Source organism: Panthera pardus, unplaced genomic scaffold, assembly GCF_024362965.1.
Source record: "Panthera pardus isolate Hobbes unplaced genomic scaffold, ASM2436296v1 HiC_scaffold_4, whole genome shotgun sequence".
Classification (NCBI taxonomy): Eukaryota; Metazoa; Chordata; class Mammalia; order Carnivora; family Felidae; genus Panthera; species Panthera pardus.
The window spans coordinates 18,553,260-18,576,796 of record NW_026526969.1 but is presented as its reverse complement, the minus strand read 5'-3'; the positions used below and the strand labels follow the sequence as shown (position 1 = coordinate 18,576,796).

The following is a 23,537-nucleotide window of genomic DNA, read 5'->3' as shown; positions in this document are numbered from 1 at the left end:
GGTCACTGGAGGGCACTCTGGAAACAAGCACTTTTGCAGAGAAAAGGAGGCAGGCGAGTCAAAGGGGTCCAAGCGCTGGCCATTTCCACGGGCACAACACGACACAAACTCTGAACCATCCACCCCAAGCTCAGTTGTGAGGACGGTATGCAAACAGGTCCCAGAAAAGCAAGACAATCCATTTATGCTGTATTTAGGAAAACAAATTACCGGGATAGAAAAAGAAAAAAAAAAAGGGTTAAAATAAGCAACAGAGCAACTATTCACAACATCTATGAGAGCGTCACTACTAGCCCTTTGAGCCAACAACCCCACGTCTAGGCATCTATTCTGCAGGTGCACCTGTGCACGTATGAGCTGACGCCGTACAAGGTTATTCGCTGCAGCATTGTTCTTAATAGCGAAGGAGTATAAACATCCTGGTACCCACCACAGGGGATTAGTTTATAATACAAACGATTACACATCTGAACAATGCAGTGATATGCAATCGTAGAAAAAAATTAAGAGCTCAGAGTACTGGCTGTCTTCTGGGATCTGCGGGATAAATGTGAGAAAATAAGTTATGTTGTTAGGACCACCCAATCTGTGATATTTGTTCTGCAAAATAGGTATTCTGCAGCCTGAGCTGAAGTAGAGAATAGTGTGTCCATCGGCGCGGGCTGTGTATAAGGGGACGGGGAGCGTGCACAATCTCTACCTTCTCAGTTCTGCTGGGAGCCTAAAGCTGCTCTAAAAATAAAATCGATCTTTAAAGAACCGTTTTGACAGAACTATCAACAGGAAAATTCATAATCCTAAACCCCCCTTCATGATTAAATCAGAAATTTCAAGTGTGCCTGAGTGGCTCAGTTGGTTAAGCCTCCAACTTTATTTCAGCTCAGGTCACGATCTCACAGTTTGTGGGTTCGAGCCCCACATTGGGCTGTGCACTGACGGCACGGAGCCTGCTTGGGATTCTCTTGTCTCCCCTCTCTCTCTGTCCTTCCCCTGCTTGTGTTCTCTCCCTCTCTCAAGAATAAAGAAATAAATAAACATAAAGAAAAAGAAAACTTAAAGCCCACAGAAATCCATTAGGAATGTGTGCGAGTTTTGTTTTGTTTTTTTTTTTAATCACACAGATCACGATTGGTTAACCTGGCTCATGGAACAAACTCTGCAGTGACGCAGCTGGGTGAGCATCTTATAGGTCATTGGCATCTTTGTCACCCATTGTTAGGGGTGTCAAGGGCACGTGTAATGCTTTAGCTTAATGGCTGGGCTGTTGATGACAGGGAGGAAGGACAGTACTCCTTTTCCTGAACACCTAGGAAAATCGAAGACACCAAATGAGTCCAATACAGGCAAGCTAGATGGAATCATATGCTCGTCTCATATACCGATACATTTCAAGGTATTTTTTAAATGCCACAGCTGAGAATCTGGCCAGAAAAGGATCATTGGTAGAGAGCACGAGACCATCTGTAGTCTGCAACAGCCTTTTTCTTTGAAAGAATTGTTTCTGTAATGTGTTTCCTGAACTCTAAATTTCTCAAGAGGGGCTCCTGGGTGGCTCAGTTGGTTAAGCATCCAACTTCAGCTCAGGTCATGATCTCACAGTTTGTGGGTTTGAGCCGCACATTGGGCTCTGTGCTGACAGCTTGGAGCCTGCTTCGGATTCTGTGTCTCCCTCCCTCTGTCCCTTCCCCACTCGTGCTCTGTCTCTGTCTCAAAAATGAATAAACATTAAAAACAATAAAAAGTAAAAGTTAAAAAATTTAAATTTCTCGGAAACAGATACTGTTTTATAGCAGAAATTTTGGATTAGAAAAGAGTAAAGAAGTGCCCGTGTGTAAGCAAATAAAACCCCCAAACGAAATAACCCACTAACACACTGAGTCGACACAGGATGCATTAATCAAGAATAAAAAAGGAAAGGGGTGCCTGGCTGGTTCGGTCGGTAGAGCGTGCAACTCCCTGCTAATCACTTGTCCACCTGCCTGGGGTGGGTTGATTACCTAGGAAAATAGAAATCACCAAGTCAATCCAATACAGGAAGAGATTTTTTTAAAACCTAAATATATCTGCAGATAAACTGCGAAGAAACTGAGACAGTCGTCAAAGAGCCTGCAAAGCAGTACAAGTGCAAATAACTCAGATGGGTGGGTTGTTTTAAACGGCAAGGAACAGATTGTTCTGATGCTGTTTGAACTGATCCATGAACGTAAAGACCGAAAACTTCCCATATTTAATAGCCAGGCTAGCATCACAGTGATACCAAACTCTGAGAAGGATGGCATTTAAAACCAGCCAATCAACCAGCCAAGCAAAAAACCCTACAACTCCTTCTCACTGAAGAAAAGAAGACCTAAAAGTCCTCGATAACTTATAGAATCCAGAAGTGCGTGGAAGGAATAATACCTCATGAGCAAATGGGAAGTTCACTGCAGAAATATTAGAATGATTCACTATTTTCACTATCATGAGATCTGTTGGTGTAATTCACCGTACTTATTGGTCAAAGGTTTAAACTCATAATATTGTGTCAATAAATTCCAAAAAGGCATTTGATAAAATCCGTGTATTCCCGGATCTTTTTTCCTTAACCTTAGAAAAAGACTTGTCTGTAACACACTAATACTATATATATCTCAAATCAAAGGCAAAGATACTTTTTGGTGACTACTAGAAGAAATTGCGGTTAAGCAAAACCAAGACTACAGTGCCAGCTGCAACATTATTTTCTAACCGTTCTGGAAATGCTAACGGAAAGCCATTGGGTCCAGTCCTGAGAGCTGTTCCCCTTATACGGGCACCTAGCCAAGGGGACAAGAACAGGGCTGAGGCCCAGTCTGCTCCAGTCACCCTGTGAACCTCACACAAGGCTGAGGCAACTGGCAGAAAGAGGGACCTTTACTAATTGGTCCACTCAGAGGGCTTCCTTTATCTAATTGTTCTGCATAGTTGGGATGCCTTTAACTAACTGGAGGTACCTTTATCTAATTGGTGGGTGTCACCTTTTGGCAGTTTTTCAGCAGGCAGAGCATGCTGTATGACCTTTTGGTGGTCCTGTGCTACTATGGTCACATGATAGAATGAATCAAGAGGCATAGACATAGGTAAAGAGGAGACTAATCTATGATTATTTGCACATCATAAAATTGTATACACAGGGCGGCACCTGGGTGGCTCATCGGTTGAGCATCCGACTTCGGCTCAGGTCATGATCTCACAGTTCGTGGGTTCGAGCCCCGCATCAGGCTCCATGCTGACAGCTCAGAGCCCGGAGCCTGCTTCGGATTCTGTGTCTCCCTCTCTCTCTGCCCCTCCTCCACTCACACTCTGTCTCTCACTCTCAAAAAATAAATAAAACATTTGAAAATTTTTTAAAAAATTGTATACACAGGGAACCCAAAAGAATGACTGAAAAACCGTAGGAAACAGTGAAAAGAAGGTTGAAAAAAAAAAAGTATTAAAAGAAAAGCAATAACTTTCTTATAAACAAACCAGGTAGAAAAATATATTTGAGGAAAAGAGCATTTTTTCAATAGCAACACCAGAAGAAAACATGTAGGAAGAAATGTAATGACAAATATGCCCATATGACCTATATGAAGAATACCTTTACAGAGAAAAATGTAGAACTCTTATCAAGAGACATAAGAAAAGGGTCAAGTAAATGGGAGAGACAGATCTTGTCTTTGCATAGGAAGAGTCCATATGAAGATATAATTCTCCTAAATAGTTCTATAAAGTTTACATAGTGCCAGTAAAGATTTCGACAAGATTTTTAACAAACAGATTCAGAAGTTCATATGAATCACAAAGGTGTGAAATTAGGCAAGAAAATTCTGAAAGGGACAGATAATGACCAGGAACTATCCAAAAATTCAATTTATTGTTCTATAACTTCAGTAATTAAAAAATACCAGACTAGGATAGTAACAGCTCAATAAAAAAAAAAGAAGAAGAATCTGTATATATCCACCAAAGTATACATGGGAATTTAGTATGTGATAAAACATTTCAAATTAACTGAAGAAATATCAATAACAGCATTGATGCCTGTTTGTTTAACAACGTAGGTGAAATCAGTTCTTTGAAAGACATAACCTACCAAAACTCACTCGAGAAGAAATAGGTAACCTGAATAGTTCTATTTCTACTAAAGAAATTGTATTCATAGTTACAAACATTCCAAGAAAGAAAATCCAGAATCAGATGGTTTTATTGGCAAATTCTAACAAACATTTAAGGAAGAAACAGTATTAATTCTATACAATCTCTTCCAGCACTTGGAAAAAGCGAGACTACTTTCCAACTCATTTTATGATGTCAGCATTACCTTGATACCAAATCCAGAAAAAAATATTATAAGGGTGACATATAACTAAAAACATAATAATAAGGCAAAAAGAAAAGTCTTTACTCTCGGATGTCATGATATTCCCAAGAAGTCTACAAAAATTTTTTTTACAACTAATAAGTATGTTTAGCAAGGTCCTAGGGGACAAGGTACGTATACAAAAATTGATCGTATTTCTATATACTAGTAAAGAACACATGGAAACCCAAAGTTTTTTCAAGGTACTATTTGTGATAATGACAATACTGATGAAATGAAATACTTAGGAATAAATCAAAATATGTGCAGAATCTAGATGAAAGAACACTAATGAAAGGTTTTTTTGTTGTTTTAAGAAATAAATGGAAAGGCATACCATATTCATGGACTAGAGAAGTCTGTACTATTAAGACATCACTTCTACTCACACTGAATTTTAGATTTAGTGCCATCTGAATCAAAATCTCTCCACTATAGTTTGTAGGCACCAACAAGCTGACTTTAAAATTCATATGAAATGAAAAAAAATCATATGAAATGGCAAAGGGAATAAAATAGTCAAAATCATTTTGAAAGAGGTACAAAATTGGACACATACTACCTCATTAAAGCTACACTAATCATGACAATATAATATTAGCTGAACCACAGGCAAGCCAACTATGGCCCATGGGCCAAATTCAACCCACTACAGCCCAGCCTACAAAGTTAAGATTGGTTTTGACTCCTTTTAATGGTTGGAAGATCTGCCCTCAACCACTGTTACTGAACAATGAATAGCTTTGAAGTTAGCTTTTACAGCGCTCATGTGTGAAGCTTACACTGCAGTACAGTCATTTAAATCACAGCCAACATTGTTTGAATCACAAGTAATCGCAAACCATTGTAAGCACTTCGCATGCTATCAAAAGATAAAACAAGAAATGAAATCTCCATTCCCACACAAATTCACAGCAGATATATCTTCCAAGCTCAGACTACAGTTCCAGCAGCATTTTTTCCATATTTTTACTCGATGTGTAAGTACAAAGGAAATCCTCATATTTCAAAATCCATTTAACTGCGTTTGAAGAGTTTCTGCCTCACCTTCAATTGGTGGCGATTAATCTATAATGTAATGACATGCTAAAAGGCAAATATCAAGAGAGGAATCTAACCGAATTCTATAAATGCCATTCAAGCCATGAATACACTCCATTGAAATCATATTCATGGTGAAACACACGAAATCTTATTACAAGTCAGTTTTAACAGATGAAGGTTTACAATAAATTTTGATGGTAGGGGATGCTGCCTTTGAACCCCAGCAAAGCAATATGTTATCCCATAAAAAAAAAAAGAACTTCATTTTTCTCATTAGTAGATACATATTGCAAAAAATATACATTTTCAATTATACAAATGTCACTAATAAAATTTTTGTGGAAACTTGTGTCTTCTATAACAAGTATCTGTATGATGTCCTGAATGTTGCCTCTTGGCATGCAGAACCTAAAAAATGTGCTACCAGGCGCTTTACAGAAAAAACACACAAAATCCTGGACTGAAAGATTAAAGATACACAGATCAATGGAACAGAAGAGTCCAAAAATAGATCTTCACACATGTGGTCAATTTTCCACAAAAGGGCAGATCAGTGGAAAAGGAAGTGTCTTTTGCACGGATGGTGGTGGAACAGCTGGAATCCACGTTTGGGGCGCAGGAGTAAACCTCCACTTTGGTCGGTACTTCAATCCATTATACAAAATGAATTCAAAATAGAGCATTGGGGGGTACCTGGGGGGGCTCAGTCGGTTAAGCATCTGACTCTTGATTTCAGCTCCAGCCTTGATCTCAGGGTCGTGAGTTCAAAGCCCTGCATTAGTCTCCAGGCTGGGCTTGGAGCCTACTTAAAAAAAAAAATAGGGCATTGACCTAATTGCAAAGCCTAAAACCCTAAAACTTCTAACACACACACACACACACACACACACACACACACACACACACACACAAATGTCTCCCATGACCTCAGATTAAACAAAGATTCCTGAGATACGACACCAAAAGCATAAAAGAAAATTTGAAAAATCAGACTTCATCAAAATTGAAACCTTTTTCTCTGCAAAAGATTAACAGAGTGAAGAAACAAGGCACAGATTGGGAGAAAATATTTGTAAATTGCTGATCTGACAAAGGAGCTGCATGCAGAGTATATAAAACTCTCAAAATTCAACAGTAAGAAAACCCAATTTTTAAAGATGTTCAAAAAGGATATATATATATACATACATACATATATATGTACATATATATACATATATATATATATATATATATATATATATATATATATATATGGCAAATCAGCCCATGAAAAGATGCTCAGCATTATCAGTCATTAGGAAAAGCAAATTTGAACCACAATAAAATACTACTACATAGCTACTAGAATGGCTGAAAAAAAAATTTTAAGAGGTGGCAAAGTTACAGAGCGACTGGACTTCTTATATACCGCCAGGGGTGATGCAAAATGGCACAGTCACATGGGAAAATATTTTGGCAGTTTCTTGTGGTTTCTTTTAAAGCTAAACACACGCTTCCATACAATTCAACAATCCTATTTCTAAGGTTTTACCTAAGTAAAATTAATGTTTATTTTCAAACACACAAAAAACGTTTGTTTTTTTTTTACCCAAGAACCTATATACAAATTATTAATAGAAGGCTTTACTCAAAAGCTCCCCCAAACTAGGAACTGGACCCTCGCTAAGTGCCAAACACTTTTCGAAGTATTCTGTGTGTTTTCGTGCTGTGAATGCTCACGACAATCCTAGGAAGTGAGTACTGTGTGATCCCCACTTTGCATAAGGGAACCAAGGTACAGGGAGGTTACGTCAGGCATTAAGAGCTGGGATTTAAGGGTGCGTGGCCACAGTCCGTAACCATATTTTAACCACTACAATATTAATTCCTCTGCATCACGGAATGAAGGAGTATGTGTATAACCCTTGGTCTAGCGTGAATCCCATGGAAACATTCAGAGAAATCCTATTCTAAAAATTCTGCATTGACTACCACCAACTTAGGTACTGCTGTACAAGAAAGTACATATATAAGCATATATAGTTACAGTTAGGCAGGGAGATAGTGTTTGTACCTCTGCAAAAGAAATAGCTGCTGACGTATTGGTTTCATTTTTAAGATGCATTAGTGTGTGTAAGTATATATACGTGCCAGCCGACTTTTGCCATGACAAGGTTTAGTGCCTTTTGTAAAGCCATAGCTTTGCTTATGAGTGTCACCATGGGCTTTAACTTTTGCCATCAATCTTGACAAATGTCTGAGCCACAGGACTCCCAAGGAGAATTCCATGCAATTTCTTGGCATGCTTTCACGCTATTTGAATGTAATTTACATACCAGAGACTGTTAAAAGAGTCCCGGAACCTGACTGCCTGGCTCCTGGTCTCACCTCTACTGTGTAACTCTGAACAAATTCCGACCCTTATCTGGACCTCCACTTGGAATAGGACACCGGATGGAGCACCTAGGCTTAGTGGGCCTCGAGCAGAGACGTGATTGTTGACAAATACCAGAAGGGTCCAGCCCTCTGCGCACAGTTGTTCTTGACCAAGTGCCCAGAGCCTGGAATCTTCCCACAGAACATCTTCCTTTGCCATTGACCTTCATACCCTCTCAGTTCGTGATTACAATGGCTGATAATAGTTACCATGCGAGCACCCTAACAGGATTAAGAACAAAGGTGTAAGTTAGTACTCCGCATGTGTCCGTCTTGGTCTGCATGCTCCCTCTTCCTGTACCCCCACCTTCCCTTCTGTCTGAGGGAAGTCTGAGTCAGCCAGCTCTGATCCTGGATTTGGTTATGCAGAATGCTCTCAGGTTTAGAAAGGGATGGAAAAAAGATTGCAAGGTGTAACCAATATAACTTAGAAATGGCAAGGATTGGTTCTTGAAAGAAAGATTGAATGAGGAAGAGGCTAGTCAGCCAGGCTTACGGAGTCTCCCGGCAGACACTTGGGTTGGGAGGGAGGGGGTGATGGGGAGAGAGGGTCTTTAAGATGCTTGCGACCCATTAATAATCCCCCCCCACACACACACACACACCACTCTTATAATTGCATTCAGTTCTTTTGTTTTTGTTTGGGGGTGGTTTTTTGGTTTGGTTGGTTGATGTGGTTTTTCTTGTTTTTGTTATGGGGGTTTTGTATGCTCATTATAGAGACCAGCCTTTGGGAGTCTCTAGCTATACCCACGTGGCACTATCATTTCTTTTGCATGTGTGCGGCAGGCATTGTGATAAGCATTTATGCGTTTTCTCATTTGACCCTAAAACAAAATACTTTCGAGTTCGGTATGACTAGTATCATCACTTTGATTTTAGGGATAGGAGATGGAGGTTCTGAAAAGTCGAATGACGTGCCCGCACCAGTTAAAGGGCCAGGGCCAGATGTGAAGCCAGGTCTTCTCACTCTTTCATTCAGCAACTATTTACCAAGTGCCGCCTCTGTGCCAGGCATTCTGGGACCCTGAGATGTAGCCATGAAGTAGACAAAGTCCCTTGTCTCTTGGAGCCCACGTTGTAGTGAGGGAGACAGAGGGAAGGAAAGCCAACAAATGAGTAAGTAAACAGCACCACTTCAGATGGTAAAAGACAAGGGGCCCCTCAATCACTAATCCTCGGGAGTCTTTGGGTGGCTGGGGCAGAAGCCTCCAGACTGGGGTCATTACTTTACGGTTCTATCGGCCGCGTCCCGGTCGCGGAGATGCGCTGGGAGCGGCCGGAGCCGGGCTGGCAGCAGGCGGCGCCCCAGGTGCGTCCCCGGGACCGCTGCGGGGAAGCCCCGCCGCCGGGCCGCTGAGCTGCAGGTGCGCCTCTGGTGCCGAGGTCCGGAGTCGTAGGCCCCTGGCAGCGCTCAGTCCGGGCACTGGGGACCCGAGCGGGCCGGCCCGCGGCGACTGTTGGCCCCGCGCCTCCCTGCCCCGCGCACGAGACTCAGGCCCCAGCCCCTCGCCCAGTCCCGCCCCGCCCCTGCCACGCGACCTCACCGCCCCCCAGGGGATCCCTGGGCAGCCTCAGGACCTGTCTGCACCAGGTGACTCTGCCCCTGCCTTGGGACACTCCCATCCATGGTCGACCCCAACTCAACCTCAGGACCCTCTCAGCTCCAGATGCCCCCAGGCTGACCCGTATCCCTCCTGAGGGACCCTCCCGTCGGAGGTGACCCGGACCCTGTCAAAGGCTCAAAACAGCCAAAGTAAAACCAATGAATCACCGAAGTCGTAATCAGCCAAACTTTATTGTGCACGCACCAAAATGAATTTGCAGACCAGGAAGGAAGCTCGGGGGATATATTGTAATAGAGCAGCTCGCACAGCGGGACAGCGGAGACTGTTCCTCACAGCGCTTCGTTACAACATTGCACTTTTCGGGGGCCATCTGTCAACCTCGGCACATAGTTCACGTTTTGCTCATCATTTCCAGAGGCACAGCAAGAAATGATCCAAGTCAAGTTCAACCTGCCAAAAGAGGCCACAATAAGCTCTGCTCCCAGGACTAAACTGGCTCTGTCTGCTCAGGGACCCTGCAAGGCTGGTCTCGGTTTGTTTCTGATTTTAACCACCCTAACCCACGACCTTCCTGCTGAGGTGACCCCGACCCTGAATCACCACCCGCAGGCCTCCCCGCCCTTCTCCTCTCCGCCCCACGACCCTGGACACACCGCAGGATGCTGGGCCTTCCAACCCTCCCTGCGGCCGTTTTCTAGAAGGTTCCTCCCCCTCTGTCCAGAGCTCCCAGGGCCTCCCCGCCCGGCCGGCAGTCCGAGCCAGGCCCGAGGCGGCCACTCTCCCTCCCTCAGCGACACCGGGGCCCGCGCTCAAAGAAGAACAGTGCTGGGGGCAATGGCTGAACGGCCGGGGAAGGTCGAGGTTCGGGAAGCGACTGCGGCAGCCGCTGGAAGCGCAGGTGCACGCCACGACGCCCCGCCCCGCTCTGCCCTAACCCCGCCGGGAGCCCGGCGCCCCCTGCCGGTCGCGCGCGGGTGCGCGGGGTCTGCGCAGGCGCGGGCGGGGCGGGGCGTCCGGGCGGGCCGGGCACCCGCAGGGTTGGCGTACTGCGCACGCGCGAGCCGGCCGGCGCGCCCCCTGCAGGAGCTCGAGCCGCCCGGTCAGCCCCGCCGCGGGTTGCAGGTGCCCCCTCCCAGCCGGGCGGCCCAGCCGCTGTCACCACCGGCGGTCGTCGCCGCCGCCGCCGCGAGGCCGAGCGCAGCCGGGCCCGAGGCCGGGGACCCCGCGAGAGGGCAGCGCGCCGGCCGCCGCCGCCCTGGCGCCGAGGGTCGGTGAGTGCCGCCGGGACCCGCCACGCGCGCTCGCTTGCTCCGGAGGCTCGCGGCAGCCCCCCGCCCGGCCGCCTTCCTGCCGTGGCCGCCCCCCTCCCCCCTCCCCCCGCCCATCACTCTGCGGCCGTCCCCCTCCCGGCACCCCGCCCCGGCGCGGCAGGTGCACCTCCCGTGGAGGCAGCGCCTGGCCACCGGGACTCTGGCTTCCCCTCGGGCCGAGCCTCTGGGCGTGTCCCCCTCCTCGAGAGCGTCTCCCTCCCGCCGGCCCCCGAGCTGGACGCGCCGCCGCACCCTTTGTGCCGAGCCCGGGAGGGGGCACAGGCGGCACCCGCTGGCCTTGGTCCTGAGGCACCCGGAGCATCCGCCCGCCAGAGCCTTGCAGCCCTCAGGCCGGGAGCCCCGGCAGGGCCGCCGGGATGCTGCTGGCTCATCCCTCGTTCAGAGAGATTCCCAGTGTGGGTGGGAGTCCTTCCCCACCCTGGAGTCCGCCTCATTCCCGGGAGCCAGAATGGGGGGCCAGGGGTCCACTGTTCATGGTGGGAGTTGTGTGGTGGACAGAAAGGCAGGGACGCCTGGCCTGGGTGGAGAGGCCTGCGACCGCTCTCAGTAACCTCTGGAGTCGGTATGAATTTGCGTTTACACCTGTGTTGGCGTTCAGACAGTACGCTGTCGCTTCATGAGGGCCGGTTTTGTCTCCTGCACCAGGGTTTAGGACAGGTGTATATTTGGTTCATGAATGAGTGCCCTGGTCACTTCCTTGGACGTCGCCTAATTAAAGCCCATCACCTTACAGGGTTTATTTCTGTGTGCTGGCTCCTTTGCCTCCTGAACTTCGAGCCCACTTACTGCCACGACTGGATCTTGTCGGGCTCGCATTCCCAGCACATAGCCAGAGTCTGGCACATAACAGGCACTCAAGAAACGCTTGTTGAATGGGTGGCTGACACCCTGAGACAGAGCCAGGGCCTGGGCAAGGTGCAAATGAAAGTCAGCCTGGCTTTTTTTTCCTACTGAACACCTGTGTCATTTGATTGGGAACGTTTTGGGGCTGCCTTTTGTAAACCTGAAAGGATAAAGGTTGTTTTACAAAGTTCGTGTCAAGGGAAAATAAGAAAAAAAAAGGAGAACAGGTAAAAATGGATGGCCTGGGAATCCCCTCACCTGTTTTTCAACTCCTTGCAGATTTTTTTTTTTTCACGGCACACTTGGTCATCACATCTGGCAAACAGGATGACATCGTTCCCCCTCCGAGGCCATCTCCCATCATCCTGATGAGACAGCCATTTGAACAAGACAGAGCAGCTCAGGTTGTTCCTTCAAAGACACTAGCCTTACACGGTGCATGTGCCGGTCTCCTGGGAACCTGTTTTGACTTGGTCTCGAGTGGGAAGGCCCAGGGAGGACTCCCTCCGTGACTGTTTGTTCTCTAGCCCTGCTTCCCACGACGACAGTAGACCTATCCGCTCTCGAGTCAGTGAGGGGGAAAGCATTCTAGAAGTCTGGGGAGAAGGATGGGCAAGGCTCTAGCATGACGGAAAGACCGATTGGATGTGATCCCTGCTCTTGGGGCCCTTAGGATGTTGCTAGAGTATGATTTATTCACCAGTAGCTGTGACGTAAGACAGGTTGAGATAAGTAGCAAGCGAGGCATCAGCAAAGCTGCCGCAGGCGTCCAGAGGCTGAGGCGCCAGAGCTGAACCCTGACTGCGTGTCAGAATCGCCAGGAACGGGGGAGCCTGGGCACATCGGTCAGTTAAGCATCTGAGTCTTGATTTCAGCTCAGGTCATGATTGCGTGGTTCATGAGAGTGAACCCCAAGTTGGGCTCTGCAGTAACTGTGGGGAGCCTGCTTGGGATTCTCTCTCTCCCTCTCTCTTAGCCCCTCCCCCACTCGCTCATGCTTGCACACACCCTCTCTCTCTCTCTCAAAATAAATAAACTTAAAAAGAAAAAGGAATCACCCAGGAATGAGTCCCGTGCCCAGACCAGAGCCTAGAATCTTCTGGAGTGGGCCTCTGATGTCAGTTTCTGTCTTGAAGCACCCCCAGAATATTCTGTCGTGCAGCCAGGATGTCCACGGCTGCTTCTCAGAGGGGCTTGGACCGGACTGGGAAACGATTTTCCAAGAAGACAAAACCCCAAAAGTCCCAGGCCCCTGTGGGAAAGTGTATGGTGTTGTCCCACTGTCCCTGTCCCGGGAGACTTGGGCTTTGCTCATCCCCCGAATGGCTCAGAGATTCAGAGTCAACAGGCAGACAGGTACCTTTGCAGGAGCCGAGTAATGAGCCTGAGCCGTGGTTACCTCTCCCTGGGGGCCCTCAAGTGCCTCATTACCTCATCTCCTCCACCTAGAGAGGCAGGACAGAACAGGGATGGGACCAAGGCTCCAGCAGGGCTGAGGGAAACAGGAGCTAGCACAGGCTTTGTGGGACTCTCTCCTGGGCCACACCTTTGACTTAAAAGTACACCCCACCAAGCCCTGCCAGGTGACGAGCTTCACTATAGACTCGGAGCTCTGCGACCCTAAGGGGACACCCTGGATGGGGTGGGCGGTGCTGGTGAGCGCGAGGCCAGCAAACCACTGGCGGTCCAATGCAAGTGACCACAGCCTTGAACCCAGCCTCCGGCGGCTCTCGGACAATGACCAAGGCTTGTGGATCTGTCCCCACCTCATCTATGCAGGGGCCACTCGGGTAAATACATCGTCCACCAGCTGTTTCTTGTGTGCTGATATGCATCAAAGAATTTGAGCTTGTACCCCATGGGTTTTAATTATTTATTTGTTAAGTAGAGCCGTGTACTAGTGTCCTGAAAATCACAGACCTAAATACATACAGAAATACAGACCTTTTAAAGGGACAAGAGGCAAAGCAAACACGATTAAATTTGTTCCACATATTGACGCTACCAGACCAACCTTAAAAACGTGCCGTTTTTATGATTATTTTTTTAAGTAATCTCTCTGCCCAGCTTGGGGCTTGAACTCCCAACCCCCAGATCAAGAGTTGTGTGCTCTGCCGACAAGGCCAGCCAGGCACCACCCTCGTATGTTGTTTCTAAAAGAAAGCCTTGTGAGCAAGTCTCCATCCCATTTATTTTAATTTTTTTAATGTTCATTTATTTTTGAGAGAGAGAGAGAGAGAGAGAGCAAGCAGGGGAGGGGCAGAGAGAGAGAGAGAGAGGGAGACACAGAACCTGAAGCAGGCTCCAAGCTCTGAGCTGTCAGCACAGAGCCCGATACTGGGCTCGAACCCACGGACCGCGAGATCATGACCTGAGCTGAAGTCGGATGTTTAACCAACTCCATCCCATTTATGAAGCCTTGGTGAAACCTGAGTCCCCTGGTCGGCAGGTCTGGCTCTGGGTTCTGTGTATTTCAGTTCCTGGTTCTGGTGGTGTCACAGGGAAATGCCATGTTCACAGCGTCACTTGTGAAGCCACACAGACCGCGCTCCCAGCTGGGAGACTTGCCTGCTTATCAGCCTGCGAGGGTTCTTGGGGCCCTAGGCGTTCAGGGGCTGTCGGGGCAGGGAAGCTTCTGGCGCCCGACGTTCCTGGAGTGTGGGTATGAGCGTGTGTGTAGATGGCTCTCTTGCAGCGGACACCCACTCCAAACACCCTTCCGAGCTCTGGGGTTTAGTTTGAAAAGCCGCAGCTCTCACGCCTTGTCACCTTTTCTTTGAAGGGACAGGTTCGAGTGTGTTGGCTTAAAAGAAATCAGCTAGCTGACATACTCACGCAGTCATTCGCCATTGAGTAAAAGAAAAGGCCTCTCGGAAGAGAGTTTGCATTTCCTCCTTACGTGCTGAGTCCTGAGATAACCAATGAGCCTCCCGGTCACTGACGGTGTTCACGGTCACTTCCCAAGTCCCGACAAAGTATCAGAAAGCTTCAGCTGTGATTTCGTTTGTTTTAATTGAGCACAACGCATCATATCCCGAGTCATGTGAAGCCCCAAGACGGGGGCGAGGCTCCAAGCACAGCGGTGGGCAGGGGCCCAGGGCCACGCCGTGTCTCAGAGCCCCTCCTGCCCCCCGGGGTGCGTGGCCCCCAACACACAGGCCAGCAGGACTGCCACGGTCCTTTCGTGTACTGAGTGTCGGTAAAGCCCATTTGTCCCTCAGTTTTAAAGAAAAATACTTAACAAGTGCAATTTGTCACCGTCTATTCTAGTAGGTCGTCTTGCTCCCCCAACTCACAGCTCAGTAGTGGGGTTCACTGGCAGGCACCAGACTCTATGAACGTGCCTGCTGTTTTCAGCCTGTGTTTTACGGTGTTTATTTATTGGTATTAAGACACTGTGTCTGCAGAATCCATTGAAATAGACATTTTCATGTTCATTGGGCACCTCCCTGCAAAACAACCCAGAGATCGTGGATCAACAACTGAGGAGCAGCATTACTGCCCTTCCCCAACCCCGCTGCCTTCTCGGCACAGCGGCACAGTGTCTGAGGCCTCAGTCCACTTCCCTTTCTGGCTCATTCCCTGCTGCTCCCTCCCCAGGCGCTAAGAACTACGGCCGCTCCCCACCACATACTCTTCCACTTTTCCGTGATCTTATCCTGCCCCCCCCCCCCCCCAGCTACTGGGACACTCGAGACTGGCCTCCCTTGTCACCCACCCCAGGAGCCTTCCCAGAGCCTCCCTCCCCCACATCGTGCGCACGCACACAATAAACCCGATCTTCTCCAGAATCTCCCGACGCCTCCTTTGGCTCGAGCCACGGCACTTACGGTACACGTACGCGTTCGCAGGCTGTGAGCATCTTGGGTTAGGAATGTTGTGATTCCCATTTCCAAACCCTCGGCACCCCTTGCACAGCGAGAACTTGGCAGATGTCTGTTGGATGAATCAATGCTTTTTTGTCTTGTGTATCGTAGAAGATTCTACCCACAAGCATTAATTAAGTACCTATTTGGCGTGTACACACGTAGGCCTTTACTACCAATGACTGTTGTGGACTCCCCGTGTCGATGAGGAAATGCCTCCCTAGCTGAGACAGGTCCTCACCAACCTGACTCCTCAGGAAAAGCGCCGAGTCCCGGCCAGCGCCACCAGAAAGGCCCTGTCTCTGTTCCACGCCCGTGGAACGGATGTGCTTTTCTGCTCCCTGTGTGACACACGGAGGGAGGCCCAGCTTTATGGAGACCCCCCCCCCCCCCTACTTCTCACCATGCCGTCCTCCAGCCTGGGCAGACTTAGGCTCCCCTGGGAGGAGATGCACTGAGCTCAGGATGTGACAGGAGCTCGTGACCCAAGGGCATGTGCCCTGCACCGGGGCTCTGGCCATTTCCCCTTGCTGGTCTCGAGGCCGCCTCGGCAGTGACCTCTCTGAAAGCATTAATGCCACCCTGTTTCTTATCGGCTGAAATGAAACCTGGTTTTGCACGAGCACACAGACGGGGTGGGTGGGGACATGTTCCAGCCCAGAATGGGAAAGCACAGGTGAGGCAGTGGAGGTGCGTGGGCGTCTCGGCACACCCTGAAGAACCCCGCCAGCGAGGCATCTGCACAGTCACAGTGCCCGTGAACTAGCACGACCCACAGGTCTCGAACGCACGCAAGTTGCTGGAAAAACCATTTGTAGAGGAATCCTGTGCGCCACTCTGAGAGCCCTCAGGAGCTAGCAGGCCACAGTGTGCGCTGACTGTGGACCAATTCAGTGACTCACCTAAAAAGCAAACATCGAAATACTCAACGCTTTGTGAAAAGTTTAATATTTTAACAGTGAACAAACAAAGCTTTTAGTGGGGGCGGGGGGAAGCTTTCCCTTCCCCTCGTGGCTCTGCCCCTGAGGAGCGAAGGGAGCCCCACAGGGGAAGTTCTCAGCGGCTCTTATGGGGCGGAGGTGGCGGCTTTGCAAGTGGCCCCCGCCTGAGTGTTTGCCGTGGGGTGGAAGGCGCGGGGCTGGCTCCAGGTCGCCGTCACCGCCACTTCTGGGGACACTGTGCCTCCGCGTTGAGTGTTTGAAGCAACTTTTAACTTCCTTTCCTCATGTACCTTTGCTTTCATAACCAGAAAGTTTCCCAGATTTTGTAATTCTGGGAATCTCCTTTAAATTTCTTTTCGCTGGAGCAGACCGGAAGCAAGTACGGCATCGGTTGGGACTTTGGATGGCGCCGGGCGTGCGTGAGGCCACGGGCCCGGTGCCGGACAGACACAGAAATAAACACCTATCAAAGTGGCGGGGCTCCAGGAGTATTTTCTGTGTGATTTCTAATGTTACATTGTGGGAGCGACACATGTGATTTTATAAAGATGTCGACTACTTTCAGGATCCACGGGGATGTGGTAGTTAGGAACACAGGCAGGGAGGGTCACGTCCTGGCTCTGCAGCTTTCTTACTGTGCGATCCCGGGTCAGGTGCTTCCTCCTCTCTTTGTAAGAGTGGAGACGGCCGAAGCTAGGGCTAGAGGAGCTCTAGAAGCATAAAAATGATGTGAATGCTTCTCTCTCCATGCATCGGGGGGAACGAAGACCCACCCCTGCGGCCTCTGTCCCCCTGAATCCTTCTTTCTCTGTTATCGGATCTGCTCTGTCTTAAGTAACACACTTGCAATCCGTTTTGCTGTTCGTTTTCTAACTTGGTGAGAGGTGTTCCATGATCGCTTTCCACGTTTTGCTCTAGAGCCCTCCCTTTGCCCAGAGGTGCCCAAGAGTCATGCCAGCGAGCCCCGGGCCCCTCCTGATGTCCCGTGAGGCGTCAGCCACCCTGCCGCACTCGAGAGGCCCGCAGGCCCCACCCCAGAGCCCTCGAAACAGAGCTGCATCCTCCCAGCCAGTCGTGCCGTAGCCCTGGAGGGAGACCGCGGCCGGGAGCCTCTGCCAGGACCCAGGTCAGTTCGCGGGTGCTGCTGTCGCCTCGTAGGGACTGCGGGAACACGCTCGGTCTAACCTTGTGCCCTCCCCAGCCCTCAGCCGGGAGAGGCAGGATTAAGCACGGGGATGTGTCCTTTCTTGGCCAGACTTTCCCAGCAAAGGAAGTCCTCTACTTCTCTGACCAGAAGACTTCCTTGAACCGTGACCTTTTTGTATTTCCATCTTGGTAGAGGAAGAAAGTTCAACCCGGCTGGGTGCCCGTCCGCCTGTCCTGGGGATGACGGGCCCCGCTTGAGGAAGTGCTTTCCCGTCTTAGCCTAACCCGCTTCTGGAAACCTTTTATAAACCACAGGCCCTCACGGGTCTCACGAAACCACTGCTCTTTTATTAACTGTCCACAACTGATTTTAGGACAGTTTTTCCACCTTGTTAATTTTGAAAGAATTTGGATAATTTATTAAGTCACTACTTCATAGCACTCCATACTATTTCAGCTTTCATGCCTTCACGTTTTAACCATGCAGTTAATTAAAAGCGTATCTTAGGTTAATTTGTAAGTAACTTCTCTGAGTTGCGCTCTCTACCGGTATTTGTTGACTACTCTCGAACGCATCAATTTTGAGCATTGTTAGACGGATCTGCGCCGCCACTTAACTAAAGAAAGCAAGAGTTTCATTTTAAAAAGAGCTTTCCTGGAAATGACTCTGACCGACTGAGGCCAAATGTAAAGTTGGCCTTTTTTTTTTTTTTATTTTATTTTTAATGTTTATTTATTTTTGAGACAGAGAGAGCATGAACGGGGGAGGGTCAGAGAGAGGGAGACACAGAATCCGAAACAGGCTCCAGGCTCTGAGCTGTCAGCCCAGAGCCCGACGCAGGGCTCAAACTCACGGACCGCGAGATCATGACCCGAGCCGAAGTCGGCCGCTCAACCGACTGAGCCACCCAGGCGCCCCAAAGTTGGCCTTTTTAAGAAAACCCACGAGTTCTCACTCCGCTTGCAGGGTCTCCCGGCGGCTTCTCCGGGTGGTGGTGTTAGCGTGCGGTGCACTCACGGAGGAACGGTTCCCTAGCCATTTGTCCGAGCGTTCGCACCTCTTAACTGCCCCTGGTTGTGTGGGGTTGTTTCCGCCCGTGTGCGGAGCCACTTCGTTGAACTCAGAACTTTCCGCGTGTGTCACACAGGCGTCTCCTCACCTGAAGGACTGTGAGCCGTGAAGGGCCCCTCAAAGGTCCCCCCGCGACCTGGCCGTGTGGACGGGAACCAGGAGTGCTCTGGGGTGTCCCCACCTCCACCGCCCACGTGCCCACCCTGGGTCTGAGCAGCCTGGTCCGCCCCCAGCCTTCATGCCAGCAGCTTCCGGAAGGCGGTACTGCCGTGTCCTGGGCGTTGTGGGATCTTCCTGAGCTAACTGACACCACCTCCTTCTGTAGCAGGTGAGCGTCTCACCTGGGCCCCGTGTCTCTGCTCACACTAGACCCCAGAGGCCTAGGGAAATGCACTTCCCCAGATGGAGGGAGGCCTTTACAACGCCCCCCCCCCGCTCTCGGTTCTGCCCAGCTCTGCGCACCGGTGTTAGATACGATATCCCACTGTGCCACGGGGCGGGTTTTCTTTGGAGATCTTCTTTCTGTCACGGGGAGGCCACATAGCAGCGTTCACGGTTAAAGCAGGAAAAACTGGTCCCGAGCGTTCAAGGCGGGAGAGCTGGCGCCGTGCCATTGTTCTGCCCACCTGTCCGCCTACCGTGTCCGCTCCCGGTCAGCAGGGTGAGGCCCCCTCCCCGGCCTGTCTTCCCCACCGCGCCGCTCTCTGCTCTCGCTGGTTCTGTGAGCGTGGCCAGGGAAGCCGAGGGAGGGGGGATGAGCGGAGAGGCAGCAAGCACAGAGGACACAGAGGACACCTGGGTGGTGGTCACTCCGCGCCAGCAGCGCGTGGCACATAGAGCCCGTCTCTGAGGGTGCATCTCGGGAGGAGACGGTCACCGCCCTGGAGTGCGCCTTCTCTGGGAGCGGCCGGAGCAGCGCTGGCGACCGCGCAGCGGCCGGGAAGGGGGGACGCGGCAGGAGGGCCCCGTCTGAGGGAGTCTCCCGGCCCCCAGGTGCACCCGGCCTTCCGGTGGGCGCGGACATGGCGGCGCTCAGGCAGCTGGCGCTCCTGCTCTGGAAGAACTACACGGTGCAGGTGGGTGTGCGGGGCGCTCCGGGCGCCGGGCCCCGGGAGGGGCGGCCCGGGGAGGCCGCCGTGACCCCCGCCGCCGCGCCCTCCCTTCCTCTTCCAGAAGCGCAGAGTGCTGGTCACCGTCCTGGAGCTCTTCCTGCCCCTGCTGTTCTCTGGGATCCTGATCTGGCTCCGCTTGAAGATCCAGTCGGAAAACGTGCCCAACGCCACCATCTACCCTGGCCAGTCCATCCGGGAGCTGCCCCTGTTCTTCAGCTTCCCCCCTCCCGGCGACGCCTGGGAGCTGGCCTACATCCCGTCCCACAGCGACGCCGTGAAGACCATCACAGAGACGGCGCGGAGGACGTTGGTCATCAACATGAGAGGTGAGGTGTCCCCTGGATCCCGTCGCATCTGGCCGTGCGGCTCGGGCCCGGGCGAGCGGCCCCGGCCGGCGGCCAGACCAGCATCGCCCCTCGTTGGCGGGTCACTCGTCGTAGAGTGGGGACCAGACTTGCGAGGGCAGAGTGGAGCCCCGTGTGTGCCCGCGGCAGCAGCACGGGCTCTGGAACCGCTCCCGATTACTCGTGGTGGGAACAGCCGTCCACGCCCCGGGAAGGCTCTTGCGTTACAGGGGCAAGGTGTGCCGTGAGTGTGTGGTGCTGGGGCCTTTTCTGGGTTGTGGTTCTGGGAGGACAGCGCTAGCAGAAAGCATCAGGAAGCCTGCCGAGGGACACTCCCAGTACGCGTGCCTGTCGCCTTCCCTCGCTCTGCTTCCAGTGTGAAAAGCGTGATCCCTTTCCCGCCTCTCGATTTAGGCAATGTAACCTCGGGGGGAGGTCCTTGGCCCTTACTGGGTGATGACCGGGAAGCCCTTCGTGTGGAGCAGGGTCTGGTGACGGAGAAACCGTGTGACGCATTACGTTAGCATCCACTCACATCTTCCCGATCCCACACGCAGCCTCCCCGCTCGGGGTCAGTCTCCGAGATGGGGTGGGGGGGGAGGCCAGGGGAGGGGCACCAGTGCCCTCGGCCGCCGGTCTCTCTGCCCAAAACGAAAGCCTCCCTGACCCCTGAGGACAGGCGGACAAAGCCCAAAGGAAACCTGTACCTGTGCAGTGTTTGATCTGAACGTGACCCGGAGCAGCCAGAGTGCTGAGTGGGACGGGCGCTCGGGCAGCTCATGGCTTTCCCACAGCTCGGGGCTTCCGCTCGGAGAAGGACTTTGAGGACTACGTCAGGTACGACAACCGCTCCTCCAACGTGCTGGCCGCCATAGTGTTCGAGCACACCTTCAACCACAGCAGGGAGCCCCTGCCGCTGGCGGTGAGGACCCCGCCCCACAAAGCCCCGCTCTCCCTCCCCCAAAACAAGTCTGGCCTGCAAAGGGGCTCTGCCAGCCTGGGAGGTGATACCTGGCCTTGCTGCGGGGCCAGCGTCACTGTCACGGGCCCCTCGGAGGGCGCCCGGTGCCGTGCTAGCCTGGCAGGCTGCATGGTGGAGGAAGCCTGAAGGAGGCAGTGCACTGCAGACTCTCATCCCCCCGTGTCTCCAGGCCTCTGTGCACAGATGGGGCAGGTGGGAAAGGAGCAGACACCTGGGACCTGCCCACCCCGGCATTAGAATTTCAGCTATCTATTTAAACAAACAAAAGGAAGTCCTTTGCCCATCTGATGGCATTAAGACCCGGTTAATTAAGACTGTCCAGTTCCCCGAGCATTATTTCTGCGGCCCTCCGCCGATTATCAGGGACACCTCAGGTGCAGAGTTCCTGTAGGTAGATAGCGAGACGGCGAGAACACTGCGGGGGCTCGGCTGCGGGGCCCCTGTCGCCGCCCTGGGCAGGACCACTCGCTCTGACGCTCCGGGACCCTGTGTCATTGGTGAGGGGCAGGAGAGGTGGTGACTTCACGGCACCGAGCCCCCTGATGGGTCTCTGGTTTGACGCGGATGTGTGCCTCTGTGCCTGTCAATCAGAGCAAGTGGCTTTATCTTTGGTCCCACAGGTGAGATACCACTTACGGTTCAGTTACACACGAAGAAATTACATGTGGACCCGAACAGGCTCCTTTTTCCTGAAAGAGACCGAAGGATGGCACACCACTTCCCTTTTCCCACTGTTCCCAAACCCAGGACCAAGGGAACCCGCGTCCCCCGATGGCGGAGAACCTGGTGAGAAGCTCGGGCAGCGGCTGGATCCCTCACTGGGCCACTGCCTGGTGATCGCGAGGGTCCCACCTTGCCTTTCTTTGCAGAAATATTCCTAAAGGAGCGTTTGATCTTCTTCTGCGTAGAAGGAGGGAAACTTCTAGGAAAACTGGGTTCTGAAAGGTTAAAATACTCAGGATGGCGAAGGCCGTCTCTCTGGTTCCCAGGGGGCACATGCTCTCGAAGGAAACCTCTGTGTTTCGGTCAGTTTGCATCCGATCTGTGGGCTTGGTTTCACACCTCCCTTCTCTCCCTGGCTTCCACTGTGTCCAGGCTAATGGGCTTTGGAAGCCGTGTGGTCCTTGAGTAATTGTCCAGGGTTAAATTGCATCCGTGGGGCGCTTGCAGAAACTGGATCTTGGCCAGCTGTACCCTGTCTTTGCGTGTGTTGGTCTGTCCCGTGTGACCTTGGTGGGCAGTCGACCTGTTGGTCTCCTCGCAAGCACGGTTGTGTTCTAGAATGGAGTGGAGCCAGGGCTAAGTGAGGAGTAGCTGGGACCCATCCGTGGGTTCCAGGAGGCAGCCAGGGTGTTGCAGAGAACACAGGATCCCACGGCCTGTAGGAGGCAGAGCGTGTTCGGGACTTTGGTGGAAAGACCCAGGAATGTCTCTAAACGATGCACCAGGGGGTAGCCACACCCACTGCCTGGGCCAGGACTGTTCTATTTGTGGGGACACTTTCCTGAGGTTGGAAGCAACAGGAAAAAGACCAGCAAACTGCACCAGGTACAAACGTGAAATTTGACAAAAAAGGAAAAGACGTAACACCAATTACTCTGTTTTGTGTTTTTTTCTCTTCCGAGATTTTATTTGGCTTCAAGTTAGTTAACATGTAGTGTAGTGTTGATTTCAGGAGTAGAACCCAGTGATTCATCGCTTACATATGACACCCAGTGCCCATCCCAGCAAGTGCCGTCTTCAGTGCCCGTCACCCATTTAGCCCCTCCCCCCCCCCACTTCCCTCCAGCAACCCCAGTTCGTTTTCTGTATTTAAGAGTCTCATATGCTTTGGCTCCCTCTCTGTTTTTATCTTATTTTATTTTTCCTTCTCTTCCCCTATGTTCATCTGTTTAGTTTTTTATTTTCTTTTAAAAATTTTTTTAATGTTTTTATTTATTTTTGAAGGAGAAAGAGAGACAGAGCATGAGAGGGGGAGGAACAGAGAGAGAGGGAGACACAGAATTCGAAGCAGGCTCCAGGCTCTAAGCTGTCAGCCCACAGCCCATCGCGGGGCTCGAACTCACGAACTGCAAGATCATGACCTGAGCTGAAGTCGGAGGCTTAACCGACTGAGCCACCCAGACGCCCCATCTAGTTTTTTAAATGCCACGTATGAGTGAAATTATATTTGTCTCTCTCTGACTTATTTTGTTTCGCATAATACCCTCTGGCTCCATCCACGTCATCGCAGATGGCAAGATTTCCTTCTTTTTCATAGCTGAGTAATATTCTAGCGTGTATATATGTGTATCACACACAACATCTCTTTTATCCGTTTGTCAGTCCATAGACATTTGGGCTCTTGCCATACTTTGGCTCTTGTCGATAGCGCTGCTATAAACATGGGGGTGCATGTGTCCCTTCGAAACAGCACGCCTGTATCCCTTGGATAAATGCCTAGTAGTGCCATTGCTGGGTCGTAGGGTAATTCTGGTTTTAATTTTTGAGGAACCTCCACACTGTTT

General features: G+C 50.9%; 1 protein-coding gene and 1 long non-coding RNA gene across 4 annotated transcripts in view; one reads left to right on the top strand and one right to left on the bottom strand.

Annotated features, from left to right (window-relative positions):
- Window positions 1-4,189: 4,189 nt before the first annotated feature.
- Window positions 4,190-10,333, bottom strand: LOC109278162 (uncharacterized). Of its 3 annotated transcripts, none has more exons than XR_008419134.1 (3): window positions 10,047-10,333; window positions 9,637-9,843; window positions 4,190-6,212 (listed from the first exon to the last, which is right to left on the bottom strand). It is a non-coding gene; the product is annotated as an uncharacterized LOC109278162 (long non-coding RNA). The 3 variants fall into 3 exon arrangements; XR_002085515.2 differs by having other exon boundaries at window positions 4,190-6,209; XR_002085516.2 differs by lacking the exon at window positions 4,190-6,212 and adding an exon at window positions 6,683-8,047.
- A 132-nt stretch (window positions 10,334-10,465) lies between these two features.
- The window catches only part of ABCA3 (ATP binding cassette subfamily A member 3), a 45,024-nt gene continuing 31,952 nt past the window's right edge, over window positions 10,466-23,537 (top strand). The window contains exons 1-7 of the mRNA XM_053893957.1: window positions 10,466-10,664; window positions 17,293-17,500; window positions 18,669-18,920; window positions 19,586-19,668; window positions 19,766-20,030; window positions 20,843-20,970; window positions 21,651-21,816. Of these exons, the coding sequence (XP_053749932.1) occupies window positions 19,615-19,668; window positions 19,766-20,030; window positions 20,843-20,970; window positions 21,651-21,816 (613 nt within the window). The 5' untranslated portion in view covers window positions 10,466-10,664; window positions 17,293-17,500; window positions 18,669-18,920; window positions 19,586-19,614. The remainder of the gene's footprint in view (window positions 10,665-17,292; window positions 17,501-18,668; window positions 18,921-19,585; window positions 19,669-19,765; window positions 20,031-20,842; window positions 20,971-21,650; window positions 21,817-23,537) is intronic.